Raw genomic sequence first — 23,638 nt, forward strand, 5'->3', positions numbered from 1 at the left:
AAAATACACGTGATGGCTTAAACACTGTTCAGTCTGTTCTGTAGGTTTGTCATGATGGGGCATTGACATTATTCAGTGACAGCCACATTCACATACACTGCACAGTTGTTCGTATGATATCATCCAGAAATACATTTTCTCAGACTACTTATTAGTCTGCAACTCATATCTGGATACTCGTTACCTTGTCTCAAATCAGTAGAGTCTAAAGGGTGGTGTACACGTATGGTGTCAATCCACAGGATATTTGATGCTCCATATGTCAGTGCTCACGTGTCGATCTGGCACAGGACCCGGTGTGTCCTGTAGCAGCGCCCTCTTCTGGACAAACGTTTTGGCGCCTCGTTCATTCTGGTGTGTTTCCTGATGTCTGTGTCCCTCTTGTGGTCAAAAGAAAACAGCTGCTACTGTGGGTGTTTGTCTTTATGCGTATGTGTGTGTGTGTATTAGCATTGGAAATATACACAGCCAATGTGTGTGTGTGTGTGTGTGTGTGTATGAGTGTGTGTGATGGACGATGTGCTGCAGATTAGTGGATAGTAATCTGAATTGGCATTGATGCATTAATCAAAGATGTGAAGGAAGGTCATGGTCCACATTTATAGATCTAGGTTTGGGGTTTGGATTGGTCAATGCGGTTTAGTTATTAATATTACCATTACATGCGTCATGAACATACAGTATTACAGCCCATGGTTCAGAATAACCTACCAGTAGCAGTAGCATACACCCTTTCCACACATCAGTCATTACTTGATTTGGCTGCTACAAGATATGAGATGTGTGTGTGTGCGTATGCACGTGCATGCTATATTGAGGTGATGTGTGAATTTTCTGCTATTGGGGGGGGGTGATAATTTGTCTGTGGTTGCCATGGTAACAAGAGTAACCCAGTGAGATGACTTTGTCAGGAGGTGTAGACTGACGTTGAGAGAAGACATCATCCTATTTACACCCACACCCACACACAAACACACACACACGTGCACGTACACATGCATGTATACACACACATATGCACACACACACAAACAAACAAACACACACACTCGCGCGCACACACACACACACACATGCAAGCATTGCATATTCTCAATCTGTTGAGCCAGCCATTTACAAACATTCAGGGGCAATGCCTCTCATTTATCTATCTGATTACAGTAAATCCATGTAATTTTCGCATGAAATCTATTCAAATGTAAGAGTTAGCCACAAGATGGTGCTATAGGCAATGTAATGGAGACTGACAATACAACATACACTGAGGTGTTTAGATGCTGTGTGACAGAAAGGCTGGCTACAAAAGGAAGGACAAAAAGGACACAATATGTTCATTTAAAGATGTACATTAGTAAAGCAGCATCCTTTCACGCTGTTTATGATTTTTGGCTACCATTGTATGCAGTTCACTCGCTGTTCTCCAGGAATTGTAAACATCACGTCATATCTTGAGAATATTTAAAGGGGCCCTTAGAAGATAGATGAATATGTTGTTGTGCCATAACAACCACTCAAGCTTAATTGCTGCCATGGAAACAGCAAGCACACAAAGAGGAGTAATCAACTCCTGGCCACAGAACAGCATGCTGTGTGCTGTGAGCCAACCACGCTGCAGGATTAGCATGTCTCCCGTCTGCATACTGGAGACATCACACCCGATATTTAGACAGGTTGAGCTGGTGGACCGTGCGATTCCTTCATACTGATCTCGAACAAGAGGATGTTTACATTGAGGTGATCCAACATGCTGATGTCATAATAATTATGACAACAATATATTGATTCAGTAGATGCTTTCATCCAGCGCCACTTACAGAGGGGGATTTGATCCTGCAACCTCTGATCTGTAATCAAATGCTCTAACCAATGAGCTCATATCTATTCCCTGTCCCCCATCCCTTGATGTGTCCATCATGGTTGTCCAAGATGGCCGTAGCTCCTATCGATGACAAAGAGAAGATATTGTAGATCATAGATTTACACGCACTATGTCACACAACCTATGTGCGAGGGCTGTGGGTGCTCACAGTGTGTGGGCTCCGACGGTATGGAGATGCTTCAGTGGCGTCAGCTCTCAGCTGGGCAGGTGTGAGATGTGGACGTCACGCCCTCTAAAGATAGCCCGGGAGACCGGGGGAGAGGATGGCACAGCACCCCCTCCGTCTGAGGGGCTGCGAGGTGTGACTTCTGGATCCACTCTGTTACTAATGAGGTACGCACATTGAATTTAAGGATAGAAGACCCGTTGTGGCCTGGGCTGTCCAGGCAGAAATCCACAAGACGCTAGTCTGTGCGGCAGTTTCCTATCGCGAACGAAAAAAGTCTGTCTTTTGGTCTTTGAGAGGATAAGTAGGCCATGTAAAGTAGGACTCCTCAAAGCAATCGTGGCTGAACATGGCCCGCTTGGTCGGGTCGTACCATTTCTCCGTTGGCGCACTGTTTGTCTGTGTTGGGATACTTGCGGACGTCTTGTTTGTGTGGCTGCAGTGTCGTGGGGGTGGAGAGGGAGTCCATCGGCGGGCCTCGCTGGGACGTGGGGACACTTCCTCCTCCAGCTGACATTTCCTAATCCAAATCATGTTTTATGCATGCCCTCGGTTCGGCTCGGAGATATGAGGTTCCGTTTGGATGTTGACATAGAGGAGGGGGAGAGGTGACTGTGTGTGTGTGTGGGGGGGGTGTATGTGTGTGGTGTGTATGCATGGTGTGTGCGTGTGTGGCGTGTGAATGTGTGTGTGCAGTGTGTGTGTGAGTACCCAGCTCCTGAAAGATACTCATAACTCAAGTAAACGTCCTGTTAGACATTCCCTTAGTCTGGCTCAATTTCTACCATCTCTCCCTGCCATCCATCCTGCGACTGTAACCTCCCCCTGCCATCCATCCTTCTACTGTAATCTCTCCCTGCCATCCATCCTGCGACTGTAACCTCCCCCTGCCATCCATCCTTCTACTGTAATCTCTCTCTGCCATCCATCCTGCTACTGCAATCTCTCTCTGCCATCCATCCTGCGACTGTAACCTCTCCCTGCCATCCATCCTGCTACTGTAATCTCTCCAAACCATCCATCCTTGCTACTTCCCCTTTCTGCCCCGACACTTTCGTACAGCAAATGGCTGAACACTCATGCCTACGCACACACACACACACACACACACACACAAACGTTGCGGAGGGTTATTGTTCATAACCAGTTACAGTAACAATGAGAGTGAAAGGAGACAGCAGGCAGCTGATTACTTACTCTAAAGGCACATTTCACATGCATTATGGAGCAAAGCACATCAGATAATGTATGCATTGTACAGGGCAATACCACATTTTCTATGTATAGGCTATCACCACATGAATCCACAGCCTGTGTTTGGTAGAGAATCTTTTATCACATGAACACTTACCTACACTGAGGGCTGCACAGAGCTACAATCAGTGCAACTCTGTTGGGCTCAAAGTGGAAAGGAGTTCCACCATAAACCCAGCATTGCTTTCTCCAAACTAAACTATAGAGTCGGCAGCACTAGCTGTGCCCGGACAGGGAGACGTGTCATTGTGTGTTCCACATGTTACTTCCACCTACACCAAGGCTCTGTCCTCTGCAGCTCTGTCCTCTGCAGCTCTGTCCCCTGCTGCTCTGTCCTCTGCAGCTCTGTCCCCTGCAGCTCTGTCCTCTGCAGCTCTGTCCTCTGCAGCTCTGTCCCCTGCTGCTCTGTCCCATGCAGCTCTGTCCTCTGCAGCTCTGTCCTCTGCAACTCTGTCCCCTGCAGCTCTGTCCTCTGCAGCTCTGTCCTCTGCAGCTCTGTCCCCTGCAGCTCTGTCCCCTGCTGCTCTGTCCTCTGCAGCTCTGTCCTCTGCTGCTCTGTCCTCTGCAGCTCTGTCCCCTGCAGCTCTGTCCCCTGCAGCTCTGTCCCCTGCAGCTCTGGCCTTTGCAGCTCTGTCCCCTGCAGCTCTGTCCCCTGCAGCTCTGTCCCCTGCTGCTCTGGCCTCTGCAGCTCTGTCCCCTGCAGCTCTGTCCTCTGCTGCTCTGTCCTCTGCAGCTCTGTCCCCTGCAGCTCTGTCCTCTGCTGCTCTGTCCTCTGCAGCTCTGTCCCCTGCAGCTCTGTCCTCTGCAGCTCTGTCCTCTGCAGCTCTGTCCTCTGCTGCTCTGTCCTCTGCAGCTCTGTCCTCTGCAGCTCTGTCCTCTGCAGCTCTGTCCTCTGCTGCTCTGTCCCCTACAGCTCTGCTGGCGGCCATGGGGCCGTTCCGTACCTTAAGGCACCAATGAGACTTCTGTCCCAAAATGCCAGCCGACCCTTCAGCTAGACAAGCCCTGTCCTCCAGTCGGTCCTGCCCTGCTGTGCTGAGGTGATGGAGAGCAGAGTGAGGCATTCCCAACACCTCCACACACACACACACTTTTTTGACTTACCTGAGTAGGACCTGGGCAGAGGTCCAGATGGAATGGAGTCAAGCTTGTACCACACATGAGCAGGCAGACAGATGCATTACAGGGCATCTTCATGACCTTCAGGGATGGCCTCATTCTTGAACACTCCCTTGGCCGCAGCCCTCACCTGGCCTGGCTGGTGTCTGGCTAGCTGATGTGCTGGCTAGCTTGCTTATATTGAGTGACATGTACAAGGTGTATGGAGAGAGGGAGAGAGAGAGAGAGGGAGAGAGGGAGAGAGAGGGAGAGAGAGAGAGACAGAGAGAGAGAGAGAGAGAGAGAGGGAGAGAGGGAGAGAGAGAGAGAGAGGGAGAGAGGGAGACAGAGGGTTATGAATATCCAGGATGATGAGAGAGAGTTCTGTGGCAATATATTTTCTGTGTTTCTCTCATGGCGCAATTGTCTCCTAAACTTAGTCTATGTTTCACTATGGACCTGTATATATATAGAGAAAGCTAGTGATTATCACATTAGCCTTTGCATTGTATTGATCTGTGTGGTAGAAAAAAGACATCTGTGTGACTCAGGCTGCTCACGGGGGATGGATTGAACGGGGGGGAGCGGAGAGAGACGTCACTTGTGTTTAATGATATGAGAAGGGAAGATCCGCTTGATCCAGGCGGCTGGCTTGGCCTCCTTCCTTTGATGGATTAGCTGTGTTGATGTGGTGGCCGCTGTGGGAGATATCAAGGATTTCCTGTGCTTATGTTTATCACAAACACTAGATCAGTTATTGCCTTTGTCATAGCGTCATCTTATGATTCATTCCCACATGTTTTTATTCTACTGTCACCGTAACCTTTTAATTATTTATAGGCCAGTTGTTACCAGTAGTGAAGTCTTCAATCGTGTATACTGAAAAGCTTCCTGTGGGCCAGTTGGAGACTGATGCAGGGGTCAAGGGAACAAGCAGATCTAACCATAGGGTTCCAGGAGATCCAGGAGGCCTGATATGGCAAGCCGTCCATTACAGTAATACTTTAACCGCAGTGTCTATCATCACATGTCTGACGTGTCTCACAGCCCACCATGTTACTGTAACCCAGCCCACCATGTTACTGTAACCCAGCCTACCATGTTACTGTAACCCAGCCCACCATGTTACTGTAACCCAGCCCACCATGTTACTGTAACCCAGCCTACCATGTTACTGTAACCCAGCCTACCATGTTACTGTAACCCAGCCCACCATGTTACTGTAACCCACAGCCCACCATGTTACTGTAACCCAGCCTACCATGTTACTGTAACCCAGCCCACCATGTTATTGTAACCCAGCCCACCATGTTACTGTAACCCAGCCCACCATGTTAACCCAACAAGCCCTGGACTTCCCATCCTGCCTGTAGGATCCCAGCCCAGACGACCGTGAGTGTAGAAAGGGTGCAGTGGTGGCGGGAGGAAGACACAGGAACAGTGGAGGTCAAACTGTTGCTCAGTGACAGTGGTCTCCCTGTTGCATATCCTGGTGACAGATGTTTTTGTATTGCAGCCAATTCACATAATGCTCCTGGGTATGATTTACATTTTCATTTAGTCATTTAGCAGACACTCTGAACCAGAGCGACTTACAGTAAGTACAGGGACATCCCCCCGAGGCAAGTAGGTTGAGGTGCCTTGTCCAAGGACACAACATCATTTGTCATGACCGGGAATCAAACCAGCAACCTTCTGATTACATAATAGCCCGATTCCCTAACCACTCAGCTAACTGCTCAGCCTTCTGACTGGTGATGAGGTGCTACTGGATTTGATGAGGTGATACTGGGTGTGGTGAGGTGATACTGGGTGTGGTGAGGTGATACTGGGTGTGATGAGGTGATACTGGGTGTGATGAGGTGATACTGGGTGTGATGAGGTGATACTGGATTTGATGAGGTGATACTGGGTGTGGTGAGGTGATACTGGGTGTGGTGAGGTGATACTGGGTGTGATGAGGTGATACTGGATTTGATGAGGTGATACTGGGTGTGGTGAGGTGATACTGGGTGTGGTGAGGTTATACTGGGTGTGGTGAGGTGATACTGGGTGTGGTGAGGTGATACTGGGTGTGGTGAGGTGATACTGGGTGTGGTGAGGTGATACTGGGTGTGATGAGGTGATACTGGGTGTGGTGAGGTGATACTGGGGCTGATGGTTTTGAGGCGACCTTGTTTTCTCTACCAGATGTTCTGTGATTAACCTTGATCACCTGGGCTTTAACGGCTGGGAAAGCCTAGATACGCAGACATTACTATTAAAGTTGCACAGCCATTGGGCACATTCGAGATTTCTAGACAACCAAAGGCTTGTGTGTGTCTGTGTGTGTTTTTCTGCCACAAACTAGGATAACAAAATGCAGGGTTTCTGCCAGGCTGAGTCAGGATAAGTTTTCTTTCAAGTTACAGTCTTTGTAGAGTGTGTGATATTTGCAGAGCCTGTGGTCCCTGGACCTGCCTCCCGCAGAAGAAACGGTCTGTGAATGAGCCTTGAATGTCACCCTCAGCCAGACCACTGCTGTTTACCACTGAAAACACTGAGCACGTCACAGCCAATCAATACTGGGCCACAGCCAGCACCTCTATTCACTGCATCTCAGACTCATGCACACACGTCTGTGCAAACACACACACACACGCACACACACACACACACACACACACACACACAGCATACGCACACGCACACACACACACACACACACACACACACACAGATGCACACAGATACGGACAAAGAAACACATAGAAGCACACAGAGAGACACAGACACACAGAGGGGCACAAACAGACACACATAGATACAGACAAACAGACCCACAAAGTCTCTAAAGCTGAGAGATTTACTTCTCAGCTCGAAATAAGGATGCCTCTGTTTGTATTAAATCCCACCAAGACACCCTCGGAAACTGCTTTCTGGGCCCTTGCCCACACCAAATCGTTGCCAGGATGGTTTCCACTTATATTAGCATATGCAAGTAATTTACAATTTCTTCCTCTAATGAAAGTGCCACAAGCAGCTTTCATCTTTCTCTGCTCCAGTTGTGTGTAATCAATCCCCCCAACACACCGAGCTGTCGAGTAAATAAGAACAGTTTGCAATACTGTATTTTGATAGTGCCCATACCGATTTACAAAACTGGAACTCCAGTGACTGAATGCCAAACAGAATCTAGACCTATATGCAGTTGAAAGTTGGTGTGTATAGTTCCAATCAATGTTCACATCAGTGGATCCATTTCAATGGAGCACACGGGTGGAAATGGTCCCAGGACATTTGTTCCTGAGCTCATTAAAAGAGTGTGCTGAGACACGCTGAGACAGACTCTGTCAAATCAATTTGGCCCCCGATAGAGACATAATCCATGGGATTGTTTTTTTTTGTAGGCAGGTGCTTGTAGGAAGCTCCTGTTGGAATACGTAATGTAATCAGTGGGGTTTGAAGAGGTCTTGTCTTCAGGGGTGTGAAGGATCCGGAAGCGGCGCTGTTCTCAGACACTTGTTCTCTCCTCCGGCTCTCTTCAGCTTCGGTCTTCGGATCATAAACCCTCTGTAAACTGCCTAGATGAAGACCAAAAACAGCAGTTCTACTGCAGGTTGTTGGCCGTCGTCACGTGAATTGTAGGCTGGAGGATTGTAGCATGCTACTTTCAAAGGATGGGGGGGAGTGTGTTTTTTTTATTACCATAAGGAGATGGGGTTCAAAGTAATAGTATATCTGATTAATCAACACCCACACATAACCATTCACCTACACCTGCACACACACGCGCACACACACACACACACTGAACACACGCGACGAACACACAGACCTCAAACACAGACACACACCCATCCATGTGCACTATCAAACAAAAAACACACACACTGTGGCACGAACAAAGCACACACACACTCCCATAACGAGGGGGTGAAAGTCATTCATTTAGTTAGCATGGCTTGTCGTGGTGAGTGCCAGATTTAACTATTCCATTATTGACGTTGTTCTCTTCCTGTGCTCGTGTCTGTGTCTGTCTGAGGGTAGCACCCCCCCCCCCTCAACCCCCCCCTCAACCCCCCCCCCCTCAACCCCCCCTCCCACAGGCCCCCAGCTTCCCCATTATCCCAAAGCCATCCTCCAATCACCTTCAATGCCAGCCCCGAGACAGGCCGCGGACACGGGGCTGCCCTGTTTACGTCAAACGTTAAGCTCTTTAATAGAATCCCATCCGGCACTCTTGAATGTGTTCCGCCCTGTGCTGTTTGCCATTTCCCACTGCTGATTCCATTTCCTTTCTGCTCATGTGACTGTGGATGGAGTGAGAGGAGAAAGCGTTAGGATGATGATGAAGAAGGGCACCCTGCTGGCTCTCTCATGGCCGTAGCCCCCAGATCAAAAGACTCCCTCCACCATCAAATATTTACCAGCCCGCTGTGCTAACACCTGGCTCTCAGGAGAGACACTCATCATGCCTGCCCCTCAGACATAACACAGCGCACACACAACTGATATAACTGACATCTACGCTCCCTAGCACACAGGTACATGTCAAAACTACATCTACACTCACTGATACACACAACTGATATAACCAACATCTAAACTCATGAATACACAGGTATTGGTACAACCTATATGTACTATCTAAAGTCACTAATACACAGGTACTGACATATGATATGAGCTAAATCTACACTCAGTAATAGACAGGTACTGGTCTAACCTATATCTACACGCACTAAGACACAGGTAGACCCCTCACAGTCTGTAACACAGACCTAGCTTGTGGCCATGACAATGACGCTGATGAAGTTGAAGGCAGTGTCCTGCTCTTGAAAGTGTCACCGGCTTCCCCATTCCCTCAACCACAACCCCCCCCCCCCCCCCATATCCGTAGTGCTGTAGATGTGTGTTGCTAGCGCTGGAGTTTGTTGCTGCCTCATACCACGGCAGTGGAGCCTAGACAACCAGCCTGCTGTGGTGGTTCAGTGAGTCCTGACTGCAAGAGCAAGACACACCATACATGATTGAGAGAAGATGTCAAAGGGACCCCCAAAATTGCCCGTGTTTTTCCGCGTTGAAACCTCTGTATCAGAGTCATTACAGGAACGTCGCTCATTTAGTGAATCGAACGTAATCTCCACGCGAGTGTATTGCATGTCAATGTGGCTGTGTATCTGAACCCATTACAGAGCTGACCTTCACTTATTCTCGACATGAATGTATGCCAAAATAGGAGACAAACTGAGCTCTACACCACAGAGTTACATTCTGTCCAATAAGTATATGCATGTGTGTGTACTGTATATGTGTGTGTACTGTATATGTGTGTTGTGGTTCAGAGAAGGGTCTGGCAGCTCTGTAGAATATCAAGACGGCCTGGTTCACTGAGCTAGCGCTAAATCACAATGACTGACTGTGACACTCAGAGAGATGAGGGCACAGACTGGTGCATACACACACACACATACACTCACACACACATTCACACAAACACACATACTCAAACACATGATGAGATACAATGAAAAACACAAAGTGCCTCAGGCCGTTGTGGGGAAAAGACAGTTGATTAGATGCAGTTTTCATCTACCCTTACATGCACAGCCATATTGATGAAAATATTCTATATTGTATTAGATCAGGTTTCTGTTCACGCAAGCTTGTTGACAATTACAGGACATTGATCATACATTTAAATGAAATACCATAATACCTTCCAATAAACTGGATGGATTTATTTTCCTAGTGAAGAAAGGGATGTGTAGAGTACAAAGAGTACAAATAAAGGGATGTGTTTATTTTAAGATGTTAAATGGGATGTACAGTAGGGGGTTGAAAGGAACAAATGTGTGTGTGTGTGTGTGAATATCTTTGTCTGGCTATCTATGCATGTATTTTGAAGACTCTTAGCACAGGTCTTCTCAGTCAAATGCTGCCGCTCTTTACTCGGGTAGAATAAATATATCAAGCCCCAGAAAACGTCTGTGTCCGTGCTTTATGTGCCTCCAGCGGTGAGGAATGTGTGTGTGCTCAAGATAGAGAGAGGAAGGGAGAGAGAGCGAGGGCGAACCAGAGAGCGCGAGAAAGCGAGAGAGAGCGCGCGAGAAAGAGACAGAGCGGGTGAGCGACGGGGAGGACGAACACTGGAAGGGAGGCACAGCTCAAACATCAAAGGACCTAGACAAAGGGATCCAATGTTACCTGCTTCCTCCTCCTCAAGTCTGTGTGCTGCTCTACTGATGAAGCCAGAGAGATAACGAGAGAGAGAGAGTGAGAGAGAGAGAGAGAGAGCAGTGGGAAGAGAGAGAGAGAGCGAAGAGAACGTTCCAACAAAAGGGACAGGAGTAGGAGCAATAGAGTGGTAGTGAGCGTTGAAGCGTGAGCAGGGGAGGGTATGTGAGAGAGACAGAGGTGCAGATCGATAGCACGGTGCACACGAGGGTGAGGAGATCGAGAGACAAGGTTTTCGTCCGCGCCCGGGGTGGATGACTGAGGAACCCGCCCGTCTGTCCTTCCTGGATTGGTAGTCATCTCCAGCCCCAGAGCCGGACTCCAGAGGACGTAACTGCGGAGCGCCGAGACAGAGGCACCGGGTGAAGCAGAGCGGGAGGACAGGGAGAGGCTGAGAGAGAGAGAGAGAGAGAGAGAGAAAGAGAGAGAGAGAGAGAGAGAGGGAGAGAGAGAGGGAGAGAGAGGGAGAGAGAGGGGGCAGTGTTCAGAGAATGAGCCGGCTGTGCGGTCTGTGTCGCTGTGATCGTTGTCGCCAGACCCCCCGGCTGCCTGTGTTGGTGCCTCTGTTGCTGTCGCAGGCCCCCCCCCCCTCCCCTCCCCGAGCCCCCCTCAGCCCAGCCCCCCAGACACGGCAGCAGCGGCCCGCAGAGTGACTGACAGACATGAGCTCCAAACTCTCCTCGGACTGGATCCCTTACAGGTACCTGGCTCTCCATGTGCCGCTCGCTCTACGTCCTGCGGGGAGGACTTGTCTGTGATCGTGTGTGTGTGTCTGTTTGTTTGTGAATGAGTGTGTAAACGGTTCGATACAGTTCTGACAGAGCCAGTTACTGTGATGCCAGGGTTGGAGTTGATCGCATCGGTGGGAGTGACATTGCCACATGTGTGTATGCTGTACTCTAGTAGAACATGTCTGGGGTAACGCTCTTTTCAAAGGTGAAATCACCTTCAGCTAGCCTCCTCAGGGTGTTTGTTGCATGGATATGTTCTCTTTTTCTGCGACGGTCCATAACATTTTTGTCATTTTGCAACTTAATTAAACATTAAACATTTGTTTCAGGTAAATTAAGTGTAATTTTTGTTGTTGTTTAAATATCAAAATTCTATTAAGTTCACTACTAGGCTAATAGTAACAGATTCATCTTGATGTGGTGGATGTATAGCTTGTTCTAACATGACATTCAAGAAGTGTTTTATGGTAATCTGAATTGAATTAATTTGAGTCTGCCTGATCAGAATCTTTAAAAGCTATTTCCATGTTTCCAAATGAGTATATTTCCTTAACAACCCTCTCAGGAGGTAGAAGACCCCTCTACCTCCCCTCACTCTCAGTGTCTGGAGCTCATTCTCTTCAGTTGTACTGTTTTGCTCCGATGTTAGTGTTTATCAGCTGTTATCTTCTTGCTGTCTTAAAAAAAGACGTTTGCCTGCCTGGGTGGTCTGCGCCTGCCAGCCTGTCTGTCTGCCTCGTCTATCTGGGTACTTGCTTACCTGTCTGTTGACCTGCCTGTCTGTCATCATGCTTGCCTGTCTTCCTGCCTGCTTGTCTATCTTCCTGCCTGCTTGTCTATCTTCCTGGCTGCTTGTCTATCTTCCTGCCTGCATTCCTGTCTTCCTGCCTTCTTGCTTGTTTGCCTGTTTTTCTGTCTTGCCACCTGCTTGCCTGTCTTCCCACCTGCTTGTCTTGCTGCCTGTTTTCATGTCTTCCCGCCTGTTTGCCTGTCTTCCTGCCTGTTTGCCTGTCTTCCCACCTGCTTTCCTGTGTGCCTGTTTGCCTGTCTTCCCACCTGCTTTCCTGTGTGCCTGTTTGCCTGTCTTCCCACCTGCTTTCCTGTGTGCCTGTTTGCCTGTCTTCCCACCTGCTTGCCTGTCTGCTTGTTTTTCTGTCTTCCCACCTGCTTGCCTGTTTTTCCGCCTGCTCGTCTTCCTGCCTGTTTGCCTGTCTTCCCGCCTGTTTGCCTGTCTTCCTGCCTGTTTGCATGTCTTCCAGCCTGGTCGTCTTCCTGTTACCACTTAACAGCCACACAATTGCTGAAGTGACTGCCTCCAACCCAAGCCCCATTGCCATGGTTGCAAGGCATCCTTTGCTCTCATTGGCTCCTGGTTGCTATAAGTTACAGAGCTGGCTTGCCATGGATCTCATTGAAAGATTGCGTCAGGAGAGCTGGCTTGTCATCATGGAATAATCAAAATAGACCTGCAGTGCTGCTTCTTAGATCTATGTAAGGTTGTGCCTGAAAGAAGCTATGCTCCCTAGAGCAGTGACTGAGATGCCTGATACATCTATATAAGGAAAGGGTACTGGAAGGGTTAATAGATTTGATGCTGGTTGTGTGCCGTTAGCATTATTAGTGATATGATAATTAGATGATGTGAGAGCCCTCTGGGACAGTAGAGCTTCAAAACAACACAGAGACATGCCCAAGCACCTCTGTTCATGTGCCTCTTCCCCCAGGAGGGGGTAGGAAACAGGGGCAACTGGGGGGTGGGGAAGGGGTTTGGCCAGTGGCCAGGTGCTCCTCACGCCTCCTCCAAAGGGCCCGTCATGGATGGCTTCTTCATACCGTCAGCCGGCACTGCAATGAATGGAAGGCCGCCATGAAATATGGATGGGTCCCCATGTGGGGCCGCACACTGGAGACACAGCTGGGACACGGGGCTCTTGTCATTAATCTGCAGGCCCAGCAGTGTAGTGTATCACAGGCTCTCCTCCACCTGGGGAGCAGCCTGGTAAACACAGAACTCAGCCACTGTGCCACTGAGAGAAGGGGGGGCGGGCCGCGGGGGAGGGGGGGGGGGGGGCTCTCTCACTGGGGTGACACTGAACATGACGCTCTGCTCTCAGCTACCTGGCTGACTCACTTCAGGGACCGAACGCTCATAATAGTCCAAACAGGAAGTGGATGTGTGCTGTTTTGAGACCCACGCACACGCAGAGCAAATCCAACAAGTGTGAGCAGACAAATACAGAGCACTCATCGACACGCACAAACAAGCACACACACACGCGCGCGCGCGCACGGGCACACACAAAACAGAAATCACGAGTGTAGATTGCATCCGACAAGCAGATAATGGCACAACAGAGCTGTAATAATGAGGGTCAACTACCTCCTGACTGGTAGAGAAGAGTTATTCATTGACGTGCTTCGCTGGGTCTCCCAAAAGAGTGTTGGACCCCTCCCCCTCCTGTCTGCCACCTTCAACCATCACCGCCCCCAAACTCAAGTGTCGTGGCTGACAGCGCTGTGGAGGCAGCGCAGGTCCTCCGTCATGCACCTCCTCCCGCAGCGAGGGTTTTGGATGCCCCTGTTGAGTCCCCTCTCTACAGTATGCACAGCTAATCCGATACTAAAATCCAACATCTTGCTGTGCTTAGAAAGCATAGACACGTCTCATCTGGCTTGACGACCGGTGCTCCGTGACGTCTGCCAAGAGTTTTCCTCTCACCTGAGTCGAGGACCCTTTCTCTCGGATGACGTCACACGCTGGTGTTAAAATAGCCTGCTGTGTTCGCAGAACATTCCGCGCACCGCCCCTTGAATTTCCGACTCCTTGTCATCTCTTCGGTTTCAAAATGTGTCGACAATGTAAACCAAGGCTCTGTGTTCGTCTGTGTGTTTGTGTGTATGCGTATGTCAAATGCTGTTCAATAATTGAGAGAGGATGCCCACCCCACCCACCCCTGTTTTGGGGCTTCGGAGGGATTAGCGATCTGGGTGTGGAGGAAAGGATGTGATAGAACTCTGTCTCATGGCCCTCCAGCCACGCACACAGCGCCCACTCTCAGCAGACGATACCATCTCATCTACACACGCACGCACGCGCACGCACACGCACACACACGCGCACACACACGCACACGCACTCATGCAGACAAGTTGAGGCCGCGCCAGCCCACCAGCCCCTCTCCTCCCCACTGCACTCCAGCCCACCTCCTGTCCCCCTCTGCCTTTACCTCATTGACCTCCCGAGCGTGCGGAGGAAGCCTCTCATTGGCTTTTAATGAGGAAGCATTTGAGTCTTGTTCTGGTTGAGGACACACACACTGAGGGGCAATCAGAGAGTGTGTGATGGCTGATTAGGGGCAGTGGGGCTGAGGGGGTGGAGACATGAAGGGTTTGGTTGGACCCTATTGTGACATTCACAAGCCTTGCAGTCTTCTTCGTAGCGACTCGCGTGGAGCAAGTCCAGCTATATTGCACTTTGTTATTTGATTCTTGACATTTCACGTCACGTTCATACGGCAGGGAAAAGGCTTGGTTGGCTATTACTGTAAAGTGTCTTGGTCTTGTTGTTCTCAGTCATTCTCAGTAAACCTCAGACTGAGCCTTCCGGTCAGGAGACCCAACATGCGACCCTCAATAAAGCATGGAATCTGGGCACTCATTTACTGTCTATCGGAATGTTACGTCCCCCACCTTGTATTCATACAATTCTACAGTAAATAATTATGACTTTGCCAATGTTTTTACATAACATCCTCTCTCTCTTTCTCTCCCGCCCCCCTGTCTTTCTCTGCAGCACCTTGGATGATGAAGGCAGTAACCTTCGGCAGCAGAAGCTGGACAGACAGGTAGGCCCTGGAGGGGACACTATGTGGGCTAACACAGGACAACCAGAGGAGAGGCAGCCGGCTGGACAACAGAGATAAGGAAGACTGAGAGAGATTGAGACAGAGATATCATTATTTGGAGAGAGACAGAGAGAGAAAGAGAGAGAGAGAGAGAGAGGGATGGAGAGAGAGAGAGAGAGAGAGAGAGAGAGAGAGAGAGAGAGAGAGAGAGAGAGAGAGAGAGAGAGAGAGAGGGAGGGAGAGGGAGGGAGAGGGAGAGAGAGAGAGAGAGAGAGAGAGAGAGAGAGAGAGAGAGAGAGAGAGAGAGAGAGAGAGAGAGAAAGAAAGACAGACAGAGAGAAAGAAAGACAGAGAGATAAAGAGATAAAGAGAAAGAGACAGACAAAGTGAATGTCTTCACCATAGTAAATATTTCACAGCTTACTGGACCAGATATTTAGTTCACATCAGTTTAATCGTCTTTCAGAGATTCAGCAGTCTTATGTATTTGCAACCACTTAGAGGTGTATTATGCTAATCGGTTGGTTGATGACTCTGCTCCTGTCTGTGTGATACAGATGCTTAGCCATATTCCTTCTCAAGATTAAGCAGCGTGACATGAAAATAATCTCAGTGGTTTCATCTCGACTCCAATTACTTTTCCCTGCATCGTCTCTGACAATCCAATGAGAAGCATGAAAATAGATCACGGTGCCGTCATTGGTTTCATCAGCCCTCTTGTTACATTTCCTAAAATACAGAAGAAAATTACTGGGGATTATGTAGCAAATGCTGATATGAGGACAATCTCTATGGGTTTCAGGAGTGGGCAAAGCGTAATGATGGGGTGCTCAGCATGGAAATAAACAACATCCTTTCTTGTTCTAGTGATAGCTACTCTAATCAGTTCCCACACAGTTTACTTACATACATCTCAGCGACCGCTGTTTCTGCGGCTGTTGCTGCGGTGACGCCTAAAAATGGTTTGAAACAATGTGCCTGACTGAAGCTTTTTAGATTAAACTGAGCTTGGCTACAGGTGTACCCCATTAACCCTATGCTCTGTAGAGGGTGTGGGTGATATGTCAATGCTTGGGCCCTCAACTGCCGAGGTGACAGAGATGACTTGGGTTTCTCGTCAATCGTTTGACGCGTTGCCCTCAGGCGTCTGGAACACGTTTGTGGAGAAGAGGGAGAGAGAGGGGAAAACATGGAAAAAGGAAGGAAGAGAAAGAAGGAAGGAAGGAAGAAATGAAGGAAGGATCGAATGACGGAAGGACCGAACAAAGGCAGGAAGATATAAAACAAGATCAGTTGTTATCAGATATATGGGTTTATTTTAGACGTAAAAACATGAAAGTACATTGAAACACATTTCCCCGAAAACCCAGAACAGTGTCTCATATCTTACGAATGAACAGAGTAAAAGAAGTATGGCGGCCCAGCAGGAAGATCCACAGTTCAGTTCTTCCCTCAGTGGTCTCTGCTGAACCAACCATACTTTGAACATCAAAGTGCTCTTCTATATTCATACTGCATTAGCAAGACACACAAGCAACAGGGCTCGGAGCTCCGCTCGTTCCAGTCTCAACAAGGAGACAGCTGTCGAAGCAGTTGTCCATAGATGCATCACCTGGGTTCATTGTTTGATGAACTTGGTCCAAGGTGTACTGCAGAGCCCACACATGACCCACTGGAAGAGAGGGCATCTCCCAGGCTGTTCTCTCTCCCTGGTTGAGGGAATGAGAGCAGGATGTAATGGCAGCATTCATCTGCAGCCATTGTACTGTGCTCTAATCATAGTGTTAGGTCTGTCTCCTCTCCATCTCTCCTCTCCATCTCTTGACCTTTCCTGTCCTCTCCTCTCCTCTCCTGTCCTCTCCTCTCCTGTCCTCTCCTCTCCTCTCCTCTCCTCTCCTCTCCTCTCCTCTCCTCTCCTCTCCTCTCCTCTCCTCTCCTCTCCTCTCCTCTCCTCTCCTCTTCACACAGCATTTCCTCCACGTTTGGCCTCAGCCCAGAGTGTCTCAGCAGAGTAGCCAGAGCAGCTTTATGCACCATCAGGGATTCCCTCAATATTTGATGGGCTCAGGCTCTGGGATCTCCCTCAGTTCGCAAGGCTTACATAACCACTGGTGATGGCTGGTCCGGATGGTTCTGGGACTACCCTGGTAGGAGGAATTGTCTAGGAGGAGCAGGAAGTCTGATCTAGGATCTTTTTTGGTGTTTGAGATGACAATGACTCAGCTGCAGTTACTCTGAGACACATCGTGAATACAGGCTCTGGTTCTCATGGTGCCCATACAGAGTAGGAGCTGAGGCCTACTTTAGGGTGATATTGCCAGTGAGAAAGGTGGGGCAGGTAGAAGAAGTTGAATTGGGAGAAGCGAGGAGAGGCAAGGGAGGTAAAGAGGGAGAGGAGATGGATGGAGATGGGAGAAAAGGAAAGCAGAGGAGAGAGGAGAGGAGAGTAAAAGAGTAGAAGAGGAGAGGAGAAGAGAGGAGAGAGGAGAGAGGAGAGAGGAGAGAGGAGAGAGGAGAGAGGAGAGAGGAGAGAGGAGAAGATAGGATAGGATAGGACAGGAGAGGAGAGGAGAGGAGAGGAGAGGAGAGGAGAGGAGAGGAGAGGAGAGGAGAGAAGAGTAGAGAAGAGAAGAGAAGAGAGAAGAGAAGCGGAGCGAAGAGAGGAGAGGAGAGGCAAAAGCAAATGCAAAGGCAGAGGCAGGGGCAGGGGCAGGGAGATCTGAAACATTAATGCTAGATTCTGAATGCACGCTGTGTGTTTCTGGGACTGTGGAGGATTTGGGGCGGAGGCTGTGTTACTGCGGGCTCTGGAAGCAGGCCAGCTCAGCTGCGTGCTGCTGAATCCAAATCCGAATCAGAAAGGGTTTTAATCGAACCTTGCTGATCTCCAGCAGCTCTGCTATCTCAGGAGACCCTAAATTAACAGACACTTACAAACTTGCCAAAGCCTCAAAACTCTCTTCTCTCTTCATATTACTGCACATTCAAGTCGTCTCACAAGGGAAAATTAAAGTAATTATTTAGGGTGAACTAGGATAATGAATCTGGGACACAGATCGGGCTACGGTGTCTGTTGGAGTTTGGTTAGAGAGAAAAAGATGTTCAGGTAGCATAACGAATGCAGCAGAAAGTGAATACTACAGTTTTTGAAAACGACTTGGCTTGTCGTCTGTGCTGTCAATCGGTCAACGAATCCCGCACACTCAATAACCTAGACAACTGCATCTGCACACAGGCAGGGGTCAAACTCTGGATGATTCCTTAAGCCTGAGCCCTTAATGGGTTTTTTGTTTCTAGTATCTCTTCAACCATAGTTAAGCAGGTGTGTGATTTCTGTTGTAGCCTGAGCTCTCTGGTGAGCTGGATGGCAGGTGCACATGGGCGCTCTGTGTTCAGTGGTCTACTGGATTTATGTAGGTGATTAAGGGTTAGACATGGTTCAGGGTTAGTCTCATGGCCACACCACTATCAAGGACATTGCCTCGTCATGTGCTGTGGTGATGGGATGCAAGGCAGTGTGGTGCTTTTCAGAAGGTGTGTGTGTGTGCATGTGTGTGTGTGTTTGTGTGTGAGTGTATGTGGGTGCGGGTTTATGTGTGTGTGTGGTTGTCAGTGTGTGTGTGCGGGGGTATTGTGAATGTTTTACTATACTGTATTTGTGCACGTTTGATTTATTCATGACAGTGTAATTTAAGAATGTGTGTGTGTGTGTGTGTGTGTGTGTGGGGTATCTGTAGGTGTATGGGTGGTTGTGTGTGTGTGCAGGGGTATTGTGAATGTTTTATTATACTGTATTTGTGCCTGTGTGATTTATTCATGACAGTGTAATTTAAGAATATGTGTGTGTGTGTGTGTCTGTGTGTGTCTGTGTGTGTGTGTCTCACAGAGAGCCCTGCTGGAACAGAAACAGAAGAAGAAGAGACAGGAGCCGCTGATGGTTCAGTCCAATGTGGACGGGCGTTCCCGGGCCCGCAGGACCAAGCAGAGCGAGGAGCAGGCACCTCTGGTGGAGTCGTACCTGAGCAGCAACAGCAGCACAATCTACCACGGTATGACCACCAGCACCACAACCACGGCCACACCTGCTCATGGACCTGCCATCTGGACCTGGCCTCTCATCTCTCTCCAAGCAACACCAAACACCAAAAGGGATGCCCAGTACTAATTGTTTAGGCCCTTTTTTCAAGGGCAGGGAGCTAGCCAGACAGACAGCTAGCCAGACAGACAGCTAGGCAGACAGACAGCTAGGCAGGCAGGCAGGCAGGCAGGCAGGCAGGCAGGCAGGCAGGCAGGCAGGCAGGCAGGCAGGCAGGCAGGCAGGCAGGCAGGCAGACAAGCAAGTGCTTCTCCACGTCCTGCCAGTTTGGACACATTGCTATTGATCCAGGCAGCTCAAACAGAGTGGTGGTGAAAGGTTGCTGATTGGAAATGGATATAAGAAGGTGTGAACATTGGAGTGAAAGTCCCATGGACAGCTCACTGTTTAATCGAGCTGGCCTGCCGAGTCTCTGCCCTTGGGCTGAAGAGATACTTTGCTTCATGCGATGTAGAAAAGAAAACTACATGACGTAGTGGAAGCGATGCGAGTTGAAATACAGTATCTTGATGTGAAGTAAGAGCATTGTACAACCGTTGACATTTGCTTCCTTCAAACAAGGCTATACTGTATCATTTAGACTTGGTCTGAAACAAACTGTCAACTGTGTAGTACAGAAAACTCAACTGTGCAGTGATGCCTCGGTCAGAAGCAGGCAGACTGCCGGTGATTGGGCTGCTTATCTCCACAGAGGGCCATCAGCTGCTGTCTAATCCCCAGCTCTGAGAGGCAGAGTCTGGGCTGCAGGCCATGCATGCTGCCCTGGCCTGGTTCCTCCTGATGCTGCTTTCGCTCTGTGGACACCACACGAAGAGACCTGTTTTTTTTCAGGCCAGGATGTGTAATCAAATACACTCAGTTTAAAATTGGGAGAGGTCATCATACAGTAGTGATGGTAATCAGGAGAGCGGAGCGTGAATAGGCTCCCCCCTCGCACTCTGCCTGACTGCAGAGGAGGGCTGTTTCAGATTCCCTCACCCTCCGTCGAGTCTAATGAATGTGTTTAGTGTTTACGAGAGATCTCCTCTCGTAAAGAGCTTCTCTCAAGCTGTGTCTGCTAAACACAGAGTACACACACGCGCGCACGCACACACACACACGCCGTCGATGTGTGACCCGGAAGTCCTCCACGCGCGGTACCCCTCTGCAGAGTCAGCCTCCCTTTTAGAGATGTCAAACAGATGCTGCCTTTGAGGCTGGTCTGTAACCTAGCACACATCCAAGCATACATCGGGATTGGAAAAAAACAACAACAACATTCTGCTTGGCAACAGAGAAGGACTTCGGGCAGCAGTGACAAACGCATTTCACCTTGAAAGAATAGCCCCCCCCCCCGTCCTCTCGTTTTTCTCTCTCTCTCTCTCTCTCTCTCTCTCTCTCTCTCTCTCTCTCTCTCTCTCTCTCTCTCTCTCTCTCTCTCTCTCTCTCTCTCTCTCTCTCTCTCTCTCTCTCTCTCTCTCTCTCTCTCTCTCTCTCTCGCTCTCTCGCTCTCTCGCTCTCTCTCTCTCGCTCTCTCTCTCTCTATCTCTCTCTCTTGCTTCCTCTTTTTCAGGGCTTTTAGATTACCTTCGTAAGTCCCTTGATTGTTCTCATTTTTGTGTCTCTATTTTAAGATCTTATTTGACATTCAGGTCTGAGTGTTCTGGCTCCCCTATGTACATTTGTGTTCTTCTGTAAAGCTGCATTCATTTGATCTAAATCCGAGCAGGAACTTGTATTCTCTCATCTTGAACATTTGTTTCTGGCTAGGTGGACAGGTCGATGTGACATTGATTGGTGACCTGACCCAAAAATGTTTCATTGTGCATCTATAATGGAAGTTCAACAGGACTATTTTTGTAAACTCTCTACAGTATATCCTCTGCTGGGATTGTTTGGTCCACCTCAGAGTTTTTGCTCTTATGGAGGGTCTGATGATGTGAAATCAACCATTTCGAGCCACTAACGTTTGAATCTAATAGCAACATCTTCCATACCTTTAAACAACAATATTTTCTTTAAAATGAACTTCAATCGATAAAATAACTGCTGGAAAGAACTGCTAATGATTTAACAGGATATTTTTTTGCCTAAAACTGTGGGGCCATTGGCTACATTGGTAACAATACTGTAGTATTTACATGTGATATGGACTGATAAAGATGGTGAGAGACACCAACATAGCTTTATGGAAGGAGACATTCTGTGTGGTGTTTTTTAATGAGATGCATGAACGCCTCTCTGCCTGTACTCTGCTGAGTTCCACTCCTGCAGCACAACATTTGATCTCCTATTCCCCTTGAAGCTAGCACAGTATGAATGACTGCCTGTGGGTCTCACAGTGATGTTAAATGGTTAGGCAGACGCTGGCAAGGCCCACAGTAACTGTACTCCTAAGATAAGGAGTACTCCTCATAAGATGCATCAGTCACTTTATCATCATACCAAACTTAGCATAGTTAGTTATATTATTTAATTACTGTGCCAATTAACCTTGATGAATTTGTTGCTGGGAATGAGTGAAAAGCAGGTGAATTCCCAGACTGATCACAAACAAATTGAACATCATGGACACTTTTGATACACTAAAATGGGGAGAGACATAATGGTCATTTCCTTTGTGGTGAGAAATACCACGGAACCTTTGCTGCTCCAGCAAACTGACTTGCTTCTTTGGCAGGCCGGGGTCAATAACCCCTGAACCATGATGAGTAGCACAACCCACATCAATGACGTCTTAAAAATTACTACAATTAATTCCAAAAACTTTCATTTGCTTGTTGTATGTATGTCATTGATCCAGGTCTGCTTTCTTGGTTAACTTGCATTTCCTTGTCCCTCTTTCTCTTTAACCTTGTCTTATTTTTCCTCTGGCTTAATATATCTCATTCTCTCTCTCTCTCTCTCTCTCTCTCTCTCTCTCTCTCTCTCTCTCTCTCTCTCTCTCTCTCTCTCTCTCTCTCTCTCTCTCTCTCTCTCTCTCTCTCTCTCTCTCTCTCTCTCTCTCTCTCTCCCCTCCTCTCTCTCTCTCTCTCTCTCTCTCTGTAATCTCCTCTGCCCCGCTAACCCTGGCTGTGCTGCTGGCCACTGCGTAGTACAAGAAGCGGAGCAGGAGGAGGGCAAGGTTGTGGCGGAGACCCAGCCTCCCCGCTCGGCCAAAAAGGCCAAGGCATCGGCCTGCTCCACGCCGCAGACAGGCAGCGCCAAGAAGGAGAGGAAGGGAAGGCACAAAGGTCAGCCCGGATGACTGGCAGCCTGACAGACACCCTGCTGACCTGATAGACAGACAGACCGTTAGACAGACGGACGGACGGACGGACAGACAAACGTTGTTAGAAGAGCCAGCATTCTCGTACCAAGTTCACATCATTCATCCACCCGCTTTTCCCGTTTGAAGGCTAGAAATGAGAGGATCAGAGAAAAATCCACAGTACAATGAGTACAACAGTGCAACCACACATGTCTTGTGAGAGAATACGCTTGAATCTTTGTTTGGCAGTGCAGAGAAAAACATGTTGCATGGCCCCCGACTGTGGTCTAGTCATTCACCACCACCTCCTGCCAGTACCACCTTGATGTCTGTCAAACTGACAAATGAAGGAATGTCATTAGTGTTGGACTGGAAAACTATGATTTTGTCTATTGGTTTCACATGATTTTTATCACCGGTGTTTATCATTGTTAGTCTTTTTCGGGGAGCATGAAATCGTGATGTACGAAAATGTCATTTTCTTGTCAAGGTAGGTCGTGTTTATTGTTCCCTTCTCCTTGTTTGCCATTTCCTTTGTCAATCAAACTGCTTCCGCCTCACCTAGGACAAGGGTCAGCACATATTTCTGTGGCGTGCCTCTGGTGGTGAGTGGCGCGCCAAGGCTAATGAGGCTGCCCTTTCAGAGTGGCTAAGCCTCCTCTCAGGGTGCTAAGCCCACCACAGTCACAGTGTCTGTAATGATGTGAGAGCACTGGGTTCTGTTAGCCTGCCAAGTAAACACATCAGTGACTGGTTGGCTATTAAAATGCCTCCTTGGCCTTCATAAAAGACGGGCGTGAATATAAGTTAAAGTGAAACTTTGCGTTCCACTCTCTTTCCCTTTTTTAGAAGCAATCCTTATTTTCCTTATAACACAATTGTACATTAAAGGTTTTGTGGGGAACAAATATAACGGATTGAAAGCATCTTTACTGTAATACGTAACCGAACATCCATTTGTTTTAGCATTTACATGGATTAATTCACATGTTCATCTACAGATTGATCAACATGAAGGGATCTTTTATGCTACCTCTCTGACTTCAATTTGTCATAACGGAACCCAGGTGTTTGTTTTGTTGGTTAGGTCTGATGCCAACAGGTCTGTTCAATGTCTTTGT

At 48.4% G+C, this 23,638-nt stretch overlaps 1 protein-coding gene across 2 annotated transcripts in view; it reads left to right on the plus strand.

Moving 5' to 3' along the window:
* Positions 1–23,638, plus strand: part of tub (TUB bipartite transcription factor) — a 40,682-nt gene that overhangs the window by 10,163 nt on the left and 6,881 nt on the right. The window contains exons 1-4 of one of the 2 annotated variants that reach the window (XM_084682415.1): positions 11,279–11,316; positions 15,141–15,192; positions 19,079–19,241; positions 22,363–22,500. In XM_084682415.1, the coding sequence (XP_084538541.1) occupies positions 11,279–11,316; positions 15,141–15,192; positions 19,079–19,241; positions 22,363–22,500 (391 nt within the window). Of the gene's footprint in view, positions 1–11,278; positions 11,317–15,140; positions 15,193–19,078; positions 19,242–22,362; positions 22,501–23,638 lie in introns of those variants that run through there. The other variant, XM_084682414.1, reaches the window with a different exon arrangement.

Source organism: Hypomesus nipponensis, chromosome 19 (genome assembly GCF_054491055.1).
Source record: "Hypomesus nipponensis isolate SF chromosome 19, ASM5449105v1, whole genome shotgun sequence".
Classification (NCBI taxonomy): Eukaryota; Metazoa; Chordata; class Actinopteri; order Osmeriformes; family Osmeridae; genus Hypomesus; species Hypomesus nipponensis.